Source organism: Camellia sinensis, chromosome 11, assembly GCF_055761805.1.
Source record: "Camellia sinensis isolate YWXY chromosome 11, ASM5576180v1, whole genome shotgun sequence".
In the NCBI taxonomy this organism is placed as follows: Eukaryota; Viridiplantae; Streptophyta; class Magnoliopsida; order Ericales; family Theaceae; genus Camellia; species Camellia sinensis.
This window is the reverse complement of record NC_138971.1, coordinates 138,579,342-138,595,495: the sequence shown is the minus strand read 5'-3', so window position 1 is coordinate 138,595,495 and position 16,154 is coordinate 138,579,342. Positions and strand designations below refer to the sequence as shown.

The following is a 16,154-nucleotide window of genomic DNA, read 5'->3' as shown; positions in this document are numbered from 1 at the left end:
AAACATTAATAAAAAAAGTCAAAAGTTACTTTTTACCAACTTTCCAAATCATTTGTCTAAAAAAATCAAAAACTTAGTTAAAAGCCAAAAAATCACTTTTTACCGTCTTCCCAAAATATTAAAAAAGTTCCAACTCTAAAAATCAACTATTTTTTTTTTAATTTTTTAATTTTTTTTTTTATTTCAAAGGCCACTCAATATTTATTTATTGCCTTTTTAATTCCAAAACTGAGAAAGTTGAGAAGAAGATTCTGAAAGAAAACCTACAAAAAAGGCAACCTCCTCCTTCCCCCGGTGAAGGAGAACGGGTTGTCAAATTTTTGTAATGCCTGCTCTCCTTTGACCCATTCGATACCTTGTAGGTTTTCTTCAATCTCTTCGTCCCATATTGTTGTGTTTTTTTAAATCAAAATCTTCGAATTGGAAATGGTTTCTGTGTTTTGATCTTAGATCGACTTGGGCAATGTTTATGTTGAGTGGGTTCTGATTATTCTACCAGTATTTTCAAAATTTTGGTGTAGATTTGTTGTGGGTAGTGATTGATTTGGCCTTGAATGTAGGTAGACATTGTTTGCGTGGAAGGTGTTTGATTTGTGGTCTCTATGGGCATTGACAAATTTGAATTATAGATAGATAGACATTATTGACAAATTTGATATTGATTCATGTGGGCAATGCTTGAATTGAAGAAGGATTGATAATTTGAATTCACTTGTTGAATGTATCTTGTTATTACCGAAGAAAAGGATCGGCTTGTGAACGTACCCAACTCGTTTCCGGGTGTTCTCAGGTCATTGTTGTCTCTGCCCATTGAACAAAAAACCTTCTTATTTTGCATTCCAAGAGATAGGTGGGACAAAGAGTTCTTCAAACTTCGGGGAGGATAATTATATGTTTTTGAATTCTTTTAAATTTGGTCTCAATAGAAGTAACTGAGATGGGTTCTTCGCAAAGGTCTACATTGTCCGCAAATGTGGCAGGGCTTGTTGACGGGTCTCCTGCGCGTAGAGAGGTTTCTTATGTTGATTGTTTGCCGGTCTATGTCAAGGAGCTTATCGCGGGGGGTGCTGCTGGAGCAGTTGGCAAAACTTCTGTTGCTCCTCTGGAACGGATTAAAATACTCTTGCAGGTAATTTTTTTAATTTTTTTTGTTTTCAATTCATTGCCTCCTCTTGCTCATAATTCACTCTGTTTTTCCATGTAAATTGTTTTTAGGTCTAGTTAGTTCAAGCTTGTTACTCATTGTAGGTAACATTTTATTTGCTCATCAATTTCACTTTGCTTTCTTGTTTATTTTTTTGAGGCTTTATTTTTTTCATTTATAAAGGTTTATCTTTTATGGCAGTCATTTACACATTGAGCATTGAAGAACATGTTTTCTCATTTGGGACCGAGTACAGAAACGCTAAAATCCTAAAATTAATGAACAATTATCTATTAGATTTGGAGTCTTATAGAAAAAATCTGCTTAGGCAAAGGAGTTTTAGGGAGGATGAGGATGAAAAAGCACATCGTATCAACTATATGATGACATGGGACAGATACAACTCTTATCCTTTTACATTGTTTATTCAAATATAAAAATAAAAAGTAAATAACAATTTTTGTTTTCGAATTATATAATTATCTCATTAATTATTTACTAGTTTTAAATTGCTCTTACACATGGAATTCCTCATCGCATTCCATCTATGTAATCTAAATCAGCTTATTCCAATTGTACCATGCTTTTGAGCATGTGCCATTTTTTTCCATTTCTGTCATTATTTTTTATATATTAGATCATTTTTCTTTTTTTCTTTCGTCCTTTTTGGTTTATTTTTGAAGTGAAATGTATATTAAGATCACAATATGATATGTTTTTCTTTTTTTCTTTTTTCTGTTCTCTTACCCTAGAGATATATATCTCCATCACAATAATTAAGGAGTGACATTTGTTTAATTAATGAACTACTTATTTATAATGATTTATTATGTTTTTGGAGCTTTTTGATTTCTTTTAATGAGGATTTGAATTTGTGATTTTGGTGCTTCTTGTATATTGCTTGTTAGATGTTCATCACATTTTCTTCCTGATGATTGATTTATTTTAGATGTACATTTCACCAAGTTGTAGCCTCCAAATATGTATAAATCACTTCATATTTTCCTAATCCCCTCTCTTTGGATATTTATAGACTAGAACTGAAGGGTTCCATTCTCTGGGGGTCTATCAGTCATTAAAGAAGATATTAAAGAATGAAGGTGTTTCAGGATTCTATAAGTAAGTTTTAATTGATTAGATTTGATCATTTACTTCTTGACATGTTTCCCGGACCATGTTGTTTTAACTCAAGGTTATCATCTCTTCTAGAGGAAATGGAGCTAGTGTTCTTCGGATTGTTCCCTATGCAGCATTACATTTTATGACATATGAGCAGTATCGTGTTTGGATCTTGGATAACTACTCTGCCTTGGGAACAGGTCCCGTTGTAGATCTTTTAGCTGGTTCAGCAGCTGGAGGAACAGCAGTTTTGTGTACTTATCCCCTAGATTTGGCTCGTACTAAACTTGCTTACCAGGTAAGTAGCTCGTGTAGATGTTTTTGACTTAGTTTTTCTCTCTTGTGTGGGTGATGTGGGTCTCTTCATAACATTAATCTAACTTAAAGTAGTTAAATTGTTAAATTACAATACAACTAGTATATCGTAATATGCTATTGATTCTCCTATATGCTATTGTTTGTGTGCAATTGTTATTATGAGCAAATAATAATTTTGTTTTGTTCTTCATTCTAATTTTACAGCAATTGCACATGAACATGTTATTAGGATCAAATAACAAATACCTCATAATTACCGTTTATGTTATTAGGATTAATAACATGTTCATGTCCTTCTGCCCAAATTATCGTCTATTTTTTTCATGCATACTACTCATGTGAGTGACATGACTTAAAAAATCGTGAATTTTCATGAAAGAACCAAATTGAAACTAGAGTTAAAGGACTAGTAGGGTTCTTATTGTTCAAATTGAAACAATAGAGACTAAAGTGAAATTTAGGTCAAACTATGAGGGTGAAAACTGTAAGTTACCCATGCTTTTTCTTATTAATATAGGCTCAAGTATTTCTGTTACGGAATTTATTTTATTTTTAAATGATTGCCCCAGCATTGGAATGTTTTTATATGATCTCTTTCTCATTTTTATTTTGGTACTTGTTTTTTTTTAAAGGTTGTGGACACAAGTGGAAGTTTCAGTAATGGTATGAGAAGTACTCATGTGCAACCTGCATACAACGGCATAAAAAATGTATTAGAGTGCGTCTACAAAGAAGGGGGAGTACGTGCACTGTATCGGGGTGTAGGTAAATTATATGCTTCCTACATAATGTACAATGTGTTGCTATTGCATGACTATTTATGGGCATGGTAGATTCTTGATTCTAAGAATCACTAACATTTCTAAGAAGGTTGTGTATCTTTGTCTACCACCAACACTTGCCAACATGTTGTCGAACACTCTTCTAAACGTATCTTATTATTATTATTATTTTTGTATAATTTTTTTAGACTAGAACATGCTTCAGACAATTAGACACAAATAAAGCTAATTATAAGTTTGAACAAAATAATTTATGATACAATTATAAAAGAAAAACGAAGTAGATTTTTAGAAATTGATATTATGTTGCATTTTTTTATTATCTTTGAATAATATTGATTTCATGATAAATATATAGAACTATATATTTTGTATGTGTCCCTTACATATCGTGTCCTGCATTATTTGAAAGTTATGGTGTCGGTGTGTCTTTATCATGTCGTGTATCTTTATCATGTCACGTGTCTGTGTCCGTGCTACTTAGCTCTTGATAATAAATGTTATAGCTTAATGAAGGCTCATAGTTTTGGAAAACTTGTATGCTGTCCTATTTAAGTTGATCTTTATATGAGAGCTTCTATCCCTCTGTGATACTTTTGATTGGATTTATTTGAATTGTGAACTACCAGTTTGCATTACGGTTGTGTTTTGAAGTCGTTTGATAAATTCTCCAAGTTGTAAAAAGACTGAAGCTGTAATTTGAGCAGGTCCAACACTCGTTGGTATTCTTCCTTATGCTGGTTTGAAGTTTTACATATATGAGGAACTAAAGAGGCATGTTCCTGAGGAGCACCAAAATTCCATTGGAATGCGTCTTTCTTGTGGAGCTTTGGCTGGTTTGTTTGGGCAGACCTTCACATACCCCTTGGATGTCGTTAGGAGGCAGATGCAGGTATTGCTTCATACTCCTTTACACCTTCTTCTTCTTCTTGCTTTTATTTTATTTTATTTTTTGTAAATTATGTGTCTATCTGTTCAACATATCCATAATGACAATTATTCAAAGAAAGAAAGTACATTCTTTTTGGAAATGACTTTCTACAAATAATATGAAATTTATTACCTAAACAATGTTTATAAATTGTTTTTTATTTCTGGAATAAAACATACATATATTTGTAATATTTGGGAAATTATGCAGAACATAGAATAAAATTCACAACTTTTGCCTTTGCATGTGTGTTAGTTAGTATCACCTGTTATCCCTTATGCCTGCTTAACCGCAACTGCAACTGCAATCATGATGGCAGCTGCACTGTGATTTAGAACCTTGATCATAGATCAGGCCATGATAGACATGAAGCTAATAATGTTATGAGGAAATTAACTGTTACTATGGAGTTAAAGGCTTATTGACCATTTGACCAAGAAACTTGTTGAAGTGGCTTGTCAAATGGTGGTTACAACAAGGTTCTATAGCTGGGTCAATTAGGTTATTGTGATGACATCAGCTGATGTTGTAACTATGATGTGAACTATGGATCTGCCTGACCTAGTGAGTCATTCTAGTTGCACTGAGCTGTCTGGCGGTTAGGGTTTCTGCTGAACCTAGTAAGGAACTGGATTGATTTTTCAATTATGAGACGTGGTTTCAATGACTCCAATTAGGGATGTTATGATTTGAAAATATAGTCAGCTTCTGTGGTGATCAAAGTTGAAGTATCAATTTTTTGCTTGTCTGAAAGCAAACTTCAACTTGTGACTATGAAATTTGGATCCATTGCCTATATGATCCCAAGGAAAAGCCACTAAAAAAATTCTTGAGGAAGCACCACAATAAGATTGGATGAAATCATTTAGTGGGAGTATGAGATCATTTTATTGCCATCATTTGGTAGACAAGGCAAAGCTGAAATAGGTATGTATTTAGCAGTGATTTTGTAGATGAGGCGAAGCAGAAACAGGTATGATCTTGCTTTCTGAAGTAGGAACTGACAGGAAAGATAAATGAAACCAGTTTGGAGTTTGACTTGGGACTGAGACTGAACCATGCTTATTTTGGGCAGTGTGCGTTCAAGATACCCCATCCTAAATCCAATCAGTTTAGTCAGAAATTTAATGCAATTTCATAATCTTAAAAACATTGGATATAAACTACTAGCTTGATGGCTGATTAATAGATTAAATCAAGTCTTCCAAGGAAGTACAGTTTGGTCAAGTTCGTGTTACGTGGCTCTGAGAACCTTGTTTAAACTCTTAGGATATCTATGATTTAGGCAGGGGACTTGGGAGCATTAAATGAAGTTTTTTTTTTAAAAATGTTTTATTTATTTAATTAGTTTACGCTGCTTCTTTTTTCAGGTTGAGCATCTGCAGCCTTCAATACAAAATGGTGCCAGATACAGGAATACATTGGACGGCCTCACAACTATTGTTCGGAATCAAGGGTGGACACAATTATTTGCTGGGCTAAGCATTAACTACATTAAGGTATTTGCTTTAGTTGTATGATTAATTCATTAGATACCATTTAATGTTGCTTCTTTTTACCATATTTGATGATGTCCATCGCATATCTTATTTTCCATAAATGACTGCACTTTTGCTGTGAGTAGCTGTGTTGGGCTTTCATTTGGGCTCTGATGAACTTTCATTATTTGTTGCTAACTTGAGACGCATACAGCTACTGGTAAAACCATAGGGTCAACAATAACTCGGACCGTTCATCGAACAAGTGGCTGTTTTAACAGCCACTGGTAAAACCATAGGGTCAACAATAACTATGTTGTCAGTTAAATTTTCAACATATCAATTTTATGTTGAGGGTAGTAGTTCATATACTTTGTACTTTGTGTCATTTTAGTTCCTATAATTTTAATTAACTCGATTTTAATTATGAATTTATAATTTTGTTTCAATTTGGTCTAATTGATTACAACTCTTAGCATTTTTTATGAAAAATATGTATATAAGTGACATGTGTTATATTTTTTAGAGTAAAACTATAAATTTACTAAACTCAGTAAGTTAATGTCAATCAATTCAGTGGTTATTTTCTGTCAAAAACACCAACGACACTATCAATCGGATCAAATTGACACCAAATTTAAAATTAAAAATCAAAATTAAATCAATTGAAAGTGGAGGGACCAAAATGACACAAAGGGCAAAATGTAAAGATGGTGTAGTTTGTCCTTATATTAATAATATGTATGGATGACAATAATTAAAAATGAGAAAGGAATTGAAAAATTCTAAAGTTCAAAGGTTTACCATTAAATATATGAACCTGGTCAAACAAATTTTTGTCTTGCTTAGGCATTTCAATTTAGCAGCAATTCATGGTAAATTATTACCTAAAAAGTTAAAAAATAAACTCCCTTATTTGCCCATCATAGAAAATTTAACTTATTATTAAGGAAACTTGTAATCATTACATTTTAATTCAAATTTTGAAATATTTTTTTCACCATTGTCTTTCTATTTGAATTTTAAAATGTGTTTATCGTAATTTATGATGGGCAATTTTGGAAATTTAATATCTCAAAATAGAAAGTAGACAAACATTTTGAGACTGATTAAAATGAATAGGTAGACCAACAAAATGAGACGGAGTAAGTAATAAAAGCATACTGGGGTGTGAGAGAGATTATCTTGGTGTAATGTATTAGGAATGGACTCTTGATATAATATTATACAGTATTTTTCATTATTTTTTTAATGAAGAATTTTTGTTACTAATGAAAGCTTTATGGTTTTGTTACTAGATCGTGCCTTCTGTTGCAATCGGTTTTACAGTCTACGACATGATGAAGTTTTGGCTTAATGTTCCACCTCGACAAAAATCACCATCAGTATCCGCAGCATAAATTCGTTGATATCCAATCTAGTTTAGATGATGCTATATGATTGATAAAAATTTCCATTTCAATGTAATCTTTGATATATTTTCATTTGTGATCCTAAGAAAAGATCACATGATTAATTTTAATAAAGTTTTTTCTTGATCTAAAACTTTGGGATTTCACATTTTATTTGTATGTATGTTTGTCACCACGGTTGTTTTAGCACCAAAGATCCTCTAGAGTGAAAATTTCTTAAAGTTTCCTAGAGTGCTATATTGATGTGACTTGCCAGTAAATCTCAACCATATACTGTAGCACTTTAGGAAACTTTAGGAAAAAATCACTCTAGAGGATCCTTGCTCTATAAAAAAATTTAAAAAGTTAAAAAGTTGCTCAAAAAGTTAAAAAAGTAACACTATTCACCAAAAGTCAACAATTAGGGTTGCACAACTTCCAATTTTGATTTTTCCCTACAAATCAATTTTTACAATTTTTTATTATACATTTTTTCATAAAAAGTCAAAAAGTTTACCCAAACATTCATATTTTTTCCCTCAACTTTTTAGTCCAAAAAAATAAAAACTACACTTATTTAGGATATCCCAAACAACCCCTAAGTATTCACAACTTTTTTGTTTTTTCTTTTCCACATTGGAATATAATTACTAAAATTAAGTTGCATAATAAATTAAAAGTTCTAGACAATGGCCCTGAATTCATACAAAAAAATAAAGTTAATAAAATAATTTTTAGGCAAAATAAGAATTTAATTCAAAGATGGAAGAGTACTCATATTTAAATTACATACCTAGGCAATTTATTATTAATCTGATTGAACATTAATGGAAAAAAATACAAGATACATGATTAATGGATGAAATACCATATACATGAACCATAATACCTAGGCAATTTATTAATAATCCAGACATGATTGAGCATTAATGGAAAAAATACAAGATACATGATTAATAGATGAAATACAATATTAATCCAGACATGATTGAGCATTAACGGAAAAGATACAAGATACATCATTAATAGATGAAATACATGAACCATAAGCATATATGTAATAAATTATGTGCCAAAAATAAATTACATCATTTTTTTTTTTACTTGAGAAATATAATTATTAAAATTTGGTTACATAGATTAAAATTTTAATAAATTAAATTATATAAACTATAGTTAATATTATGGAGTGTTGTTATGTATTGACAGGGGCCTATCCTTTCTTTTTGGGGAAAATTGGTCTAGGGTCCCTCCCCCACTTTTCGTAATGGATGAGATCCACGATATTATTTTTTGATGTGTGAGGTCCCTCCCATCTATCACAAAGAAATTCAGCCCCTTATATTTTCTCTACTCTCACTCATCACCACGATCAAACACGCACACACACAGAGTTCACTGTTCGTGATCGGAAACGCAATCATCATCACTCTGTTTCTGAAATACAGATCGATCATGGAGAGCTGAGATGATCGTCGGAACCCGGCCTGCCTTTCCTTCTTCAATGGCGCACTCTAGTAACTTCCCCTGCGACGAAGACGGCATTTGCATGATCTGCAAGAAGAAGTCGGCGGAGGACGAGACCATCACCGAGAGAGTGAGGGAGCTTGTGTGTTGCTGTGTGTGTATCTCTTTTCTTTTCTTTTTTTTTTTTTTACACCAACAACCACCAGCACAATCTTGGAGAAGATGCGAACTCTAATGCTGCTTCGTTTTCTTCTTGCTTGGCTCACTCTCGTTTCATCTAGCTCTAGCTCTGGTAATTAAATTCTTAGCTTTATGCATTGTTTGGTTGTTAGAGTCAAAGGTATATATTATGGAAGGCAACATCTCTGGGTTCAACTCTCTGGGTTGATCCAGAGATTTTCTCTGGTTTCAAGCATAGATCTTTTGGCATGTTTAACATTAAAGAAATTTTCCTTAGGTTCCACACATCTAGTAACATTAACGAAATCTTTTGGCAGAATTGAAGAATTTGTAATTCATAATCATATAACCAGGATGCTGCTAGAAAATTCAATCCAACCCAGAGAAATTCTAGGAATTTCCCAGAGAAATTAGTTGTCTTCATCCATTGCTAATTGGGCCCCTCTTGTGGAAAATGACCCAGTCTAGAATTTCTCTGGGTTGTGGAGTCCAAAGAAATTCTGGGTTGAGAGAATTTCTGTAGAAAGGTTTGTTTGGGAATTTCTCTGGGTTAGGGAATTTCTCTGGGTATCTGTCTATGAGCGTGTTCTGGTTAGCTCCTCAATTCATCATTCTTGGGATTGGAGATGGGTTTACACTTGTTGGCCTACAAGAGTACTTCTATGATCAAGTTCCAAATTCAATGAACTTGTGTGTGTACGTGTGGTATATATATGGTGTGTGTTTGGAGTAATGAACTGAATTTTTTTTTGATTTGAACTGAATTTTCTCTGGGTTGAAACCAGAGAAATTCTTTGGTTTTTTAATTGAATTTTCTCTGGGAGCAACCAAGAATCAAATTTTCTCTGTACTCTGTTTTCTCTCTATCTCTCTAATTTTATAAACACACTTGTGTGCTTGTTTTTATGGAATTTGATCTGGTATTGTCATAATCAATTCAGTGGGTATGGCAGTGAATGAGAGTGGGAGTGGAGGCAATGGTTCATGGTTGATAAATTCCGAAGTCAGAGAAATTTAGTGAAGACACATTTTCTCTGACAGTGTCCATGGCCAGAGAAATTCAAAATTTCTCTGGACCAATTTTCTCTGACTTGAATTTTCTCTGACTTGAATTTTCTCTGGACCAATTTTCTCTGGATTGATGTTGAGGGACCTTAGACATCATGAAAATATTTGATGTCCTTTATACTATAAAATCATAATATCAGGGACCTTAAAAAAAATACCCCAAAAAAGGGGTATTTTTTTTAAGGTCCCTGATATTATGATTTTATAGTATAAAGGATATCAAATATTTTCATGATGTCTAAGGTCCCTCAACATCAATCCAGAGAAATTTCAGTCCCAGAGAAAATTGGTCCATAGAAAATTCACGTCACAGAAAAAATTGGTCCAGACCCAGAGAAAATTTAGTTCAAAAACCTGAAAATTTCTCTGGTTTTAACCCAGAGAAAATTCAGTTAAAAAACCAGAGAATTTCTCTAGTTTCAACTTCAAACGAAACAAAATACTTAATTGATCCCAATTACTTAACTGAAACAAAATACTCATAACCTACCAGTTTTCAATATACAACAAATGGCATATTCATTCGATATATAAAATCATTCAATGCAGTTTACAGGTTAACAAAGAAAAATAATAATAAAAAAGAAATGACTGGCAGATTCATATCAAATCTCCTAATCATTAGTTACCACTTCCATAATTACAAAGTAGCAAGTTTCTTAAAGGCCCATATCAGATATTGTTCCCTAAATTCTGAAGCCACGCTTTTATGTTGACAGCTCCAAGTTTTCACCTTTGCAACAAGCAATAGGCTTCAGGTCCATCCAAAGCTCCATAGAATATTAATCACTGCAAAATTCATTATTAGTAGCACTTTGTCTAATCATATTTGAAAAAACTCCTTGGTTCCTTCCAAAGATAGGATATTTGAGAAAGTTGAAAGTTCAATACACAACTTAGTCAACACTTAAATGATCACTTCCCTTCTTTTTGGGGGAAAAAAATGATTTTTTTTTTTTTTTGTTGTTGTTGTTGTTGTTGTTGTTGCAGGCATTGATTAACTGCATGGATAAACAGACACATTTGGCTGCTTTTGTATGACCAACAGATCATGCATAAGCCCAGAATAAAAGCACACACAAGAACATTTTTGAAGCGAAGGCCAACTGATGTACTAAGGCAACAAGTACTAAATAGGCACGGTACCGACTTCCCTCTATGTATCATGCACACACGCGCGTACACAGTTTTGCATAGTTAGGAGATGACGAGAATGTCCACCAAGTCCCAAGTCAAAGGAACTGCTTTGTCTATTACGAACTTTATCACCCACATAATCATTGCAAATTTGCAAGGTGAGAAGCTATTAAGCAGAGAAATTTGAATTTTCTCTAGGTTGAACTCAGAGAAATTCTGAATTTTCTCTGGAACTATAAAACTTTGATTTGATCAATTTATTTTTGGTTCTACTGCTGCTGATTCAATCACAATTTCCTGCACAAACAAATTAATAGTTCTTCAATCACAATTCAATCACAATTTCATGGACTCCAGAGAAATTTCAAATTTCTCTGCCGTGGGTTTGATCCTCCACCATTGTTGCTACTGTTGTAAGTGGCTGTACTGATGTTTCAAATTTCTATTTACTCTTGCCATTTCACACCAATCAACAGAGAAATTCTGCTCTGAATTTATCTCCAGAGAAATTTTGAATTTCTCTGGAATTGATATTGATGAACAAAAGACAAGGAAAAAAAAGAGATGAGAGAGGCTAGCTATGAAAAAAGTAATTGTTTTGTTTCAGGTTCTGGTGATGGAGTATAATGACTATGTTGTTGCTTATGTGGTCGTGACAAATCAGCAACCTCACTGCCAGACTCCAATGGTTTGAGATTGGGTTCTGGTGAAGGTGTTTTGAACGGGAACGACCTTGACATTGTCTGCCTTGACATCAGGCCACAGAGGCTGAGGAAGACGACGGAGGACAAGGCGGTCCGTGGTGGAACCAAGCATGGCCGATCCGGTTGCGAGGCCGTAGACACGCCCCGTTCCAAGCCCTAGCCTCCGATGCCGGACTGTGACAACAGCGACTGTTCTGACGCAATCGGTCACCTTTGACTTTCTCTCTACTCAAATCAAGCTTACTCACCGCCTCTGTATGTATGTATGTACATGTCTGTATGTGTGCGTGAGAGTAGACAAAAGGAAGGGGGCTGAATTTCTCTGTGATAGAGGGAGGGACTTTAGACATCAAAAAATAATTTTGTGGATCTCTTCCATTATGAAAATTGGGAGAGGGACCCTAGACCAATTTTTCCTAGAAAAAAAGTTGATCAATTTTAAAAAATATCTATATCATATCACATTACAATCTATTAATTTAGAATAATTAGAATATATTAATTTCCTCCAATAACTCAATTATATATATATATATATATGTGTGTGTGTGTGTGTGTGTTTTAGAAATAACTTTTTTAGTGAAAAAAAAAATGCCAACAATAGAAATGAGTAACTCTACTTTGGTGAGAAAAGGAAAGCCAAACCAATTAATAAATGATACAACTTATAATACATGATTCTCATCATATTGTATGCATTTGCTTCAACTCATATGATACTCATGTTGAAGTTGAAGTTGAAGTTAGAATGAGTTTGCTGTGACGAATTGGTGGTTTTTCTTTTTATGTTTTTCAAAAACCAAAAAGAAAAAAGAAGACAAAAATGACATCAATAGAATAAGGTATTAATTGTTTTCTAGCATGTATCAACAATGTCACATAACATTCATTTTTCACCCAAAAAATAAAATATAATGAAATTATCAGATGTGCCCATTTGTATTGGGGATAAAGGATATTATTAGAGGACTTAGACCTTAGATCTCATTTTTCTAGACAAATTACACTATAGACCAGCTTTTACAAGCTTTGTTGGTGAAATTATTTTCTGAAAAATAAAAATAAAAATTTGTCCACCCATACAATATATATATATATTGTGTCTAGTTTATGTATTTGCTAGATCTGTTCTGCTAAAATTGCAACAAACAATCACAAACAGTGGATTAATAGGATGGTCTCCACATACCTAGTATATATATATATATATATATATATTAAAAAAAAAAGGTTCAATTTGATCCTTATTTAATTTCATTTTACTCTTTCCAACCAAAGAATAAATGATACTGGCAAAACATATTCTTACCATTCAATATGTATATAATATATCAAAACATATTCGATAGTAGAAGAAAAATATTTTTCATGGAGAAAATTTCCCGGAGAAAAAAGAAGCAATGAAGATCTTATTTAAGCAACAATTATTTATTTATTTGTCATGGCAAAAGATTATCACAAAAATTACTGCTAGGAATATTTCGAAAGTCACAAATCCCCCCCCGCAAAGCATTGATAGAGGATGCAAAGTTTGTGCTGAAGAGACGCAAATGTATACCTGGGCATGTGCTAAGAGAATAAGTTAGTAAACTTGAGAGTACAATAGAACGAGAATAATATTAAGGATTATAAAAAAAATATCACGAAATGTTTTATGAAAACTTTTCATTCTCTAATTTATGGTATTTTATTGTATTTATTTTCATGATTGTTTTTTTTCATAATTTCTAACATTACTCATAAAACGAATACATTGTGATCCTTGAGGACCCCCCAATGTTGTCATAGCTGATATGAGTGGAGTTAGTTATGGGAGGAATTAGCCTAGCAATCTATTTGTTTAGTTTTATTTTTAAACTCTTGTTTCGATATAATTTCATTTGAATCGAAGGAAAAAATTAAAAATAAATAACCACTTGTAGAAGAGAATTTTCATAGAAAAATTACAAATAAGTGCGACAGTATAAAAATAATTATATTATAGATACAATCTCTTTTGGTACAATTCTGATACACAGAAAAGACTTATTTTATACTCACAGAAAATTTATACTACCATAAAAATATAAATATTTTTTTATTGTCTCACTGATTTATAATTTCTCCAATTTTCATTGATAGCAAATTTTGACTAGTTCAATTTTTAAACTTTGAATTTGCATCATAATCTCACGTGCCACAAGAAACAAAAAGAAAAATAACACTAAGAGAACCCTAGACGCCCTGTATTTTCCAGTGAAGTATGATATTGACCAGTATTTTTTTCCTGATTTCCAAACACATAATAGATTATCTTATTTATTATTTCATGAAAAAATTGCAGTTTCTAAAATGGTTGCTTCTGGGAAGTATCTGATACTTGTTCATATACAATGATGATTCAGAGCTCTAGAGCTCTATTGATGTGGCAGGAAGCAAAAAAAAAAAAAAGAAAAAAAAAACAAGATACATGTATCACATCATTAGTGAATGGGGCCCACTACCAGCTCATTAGACCTGTGATTAGAGCTCTAAAACATTTTTCTTTGTTCATATTGGAACATATTCACCGTTGACAAAAATTAAGCCACTGTCCTCCAAAGTAACATTAGTCATGTCATTATGTCACATAATATTAATATTAACTAGAGAAGCAAATGGAATAAAATATTGGCCGTTCAATTGTATAAACAATATAACAAAAAAAGTATTTCTTATTTTTTAATGAAGAATTTTTGTTACTAAGAAAAGTTTCATGATTTTGTTACCAAATTGTGTATTCCACTGCAATTAGTTTTACAGTATATGACATGACGAAGTTTTGATTTAATGTATCCCGACAGAAATCACAATCGAAAGAAATCACAATTAGTATCTGTTGTATAAAATCGGTACACAATTTTTCAATCTTGATGCCTTTGACTTTTGATTTAATTTGTGAATAATTTAGATTTTATATATTTTTCATTGACAAATATCCTTTTTCTTGAAAATAAGTTTCATATTTATGCACAGCTACTGAAACCATGTTCAAGTATAAGTATGCCATTTGTGAAACAAGATGTCATGAAACTCCATATAATGCTCGAGAGTTTCTATAATAAAATTCCCACACAACAAATCACCAAACACCAAAACATAACAAAGTTGCACATCTTGCGAAAGAAGTTGCTCAAGTGACAAGTTTGGAGAGCAAAGAACACCAGACACACTTGAAACTTTCACTTACCCTTATTTGAACTCAAAATCAATCACACGCAGGGTCGGCTCAAGCAACTTTGAGGCCTAAAGCGACAATTTCAAACAAGGCCTTTTATATTTAGTTTTATAAATAAAAAATTAAAATTTTTGAGAATAAATTATGCCAAAGCCCTTGAACTTAATATCCTTTTTTGATTAGGCTCTAAACTAAAATTTTTACTTTTTACTTTCCAAATTAATTCTAAACAGCCTTTTGTTATGTTCTTTTTACTTTTTGATTGTTAATTACATTATATGAAATCTAACTAAAAGATATAATGTAAAATTAATTACAAATTCTTTTTATTTTTTTAATGTCAAAAGTAGAACAAAAAAAATATAGAACTACCATTATTTTCTACGTCAACATTAGATTTTTGAGGTTGTTAATGATTTTTTAGATCAAATTTCATTTTAGTTCTACGTGTGGTTTACTTCATAACATTTGAAAATAAGCGCTTTATCCATTGTGGTTTGTAGATTAAAGTGCAATTTTTGTACCATTAATGGCTCAAGCGGAAAAAATAAAACACTCTTATATATAAGTAACCTCATTATAAACTACATGCATTTTCGTTATTTTTTGAAACTTAAAATGCACATTACACCCCTTGTATTTCACTCAACGTGCAGTTTATTCTTTATATTTGGATATAAGCACATAACCCACTTATTTCCATACACGTGTTTCATTGTTACCACTAAATTAGACGAAATGTCTAACATTGCACTTTAATTTATAAATTACAAGAAGGTATATAATTATTTCTAAACGAAATAAATCACGAGTATAGTAAAATTAATCCATTTTTATACGTAAAAAAAATAAAGATTTTAGTGTTATTAATAAAAAATGCTTATATTTGATTTGTTGGATAGCCTTACTTTTTTGTTTGATGACAATTGGATAATTATTTTGGCAATTGAATAACAACTATAGTATAAAATTGAAAATTTCAAAAATTTTGCGGCCTAAAGCACTTGCTTTAGCTGCTTCACGCTTCAGCACACGCTCTCATGAATGGTCTTGTTTGTTGTAACTGTTAGAACAGATTATAAATTATAGTTTAACAAATTATAAATTATGACTTTAATCAGAAGCTGTTAATCTGTTTGGTGTAACTGTTAGATTATAGATTTAAGTTGCTGAGTGGTGTTTGTTAAATAAGTTGTGAAGTAGTTTTTTTAATTAATTTTTATTTTTTATTATTCACTA

At 32.0% G+C, this 16,154-nt stretch overlaps 1 protein-coding gene across 1 annotated transcript; it reads left to right on the top strand.

The window, feature by feature from the left end:
• Nucleotides 1-206: 206 nt before the first annotated feature.
• On the top strand, nt 207-7,317 carry LOC114312899 (mitochondrial carrier protein CoAc1). Its single transcript, XM_028259194.2, has 7 exons — nt 207-1,129; nt 2,178-2,263; nt 2,354-2,561; nt 3,214-3,346; nt 4,071-4,255; nt 5,665-5,793; nt 7,071-7,317. Exons 1-7 carry the CDS (start codon nt 938-940, stop codon nt 7,170-7,172), a joined length of 1,035 nt encoding a protein of 344 aa, XP_028114995.2. The 5' UTR covers nt 207-937; the 3' UTR covers nt 7,173-7,317.
• Nucleotides 7,318-16,154: the final 8,837 nt, after the last annotated feature.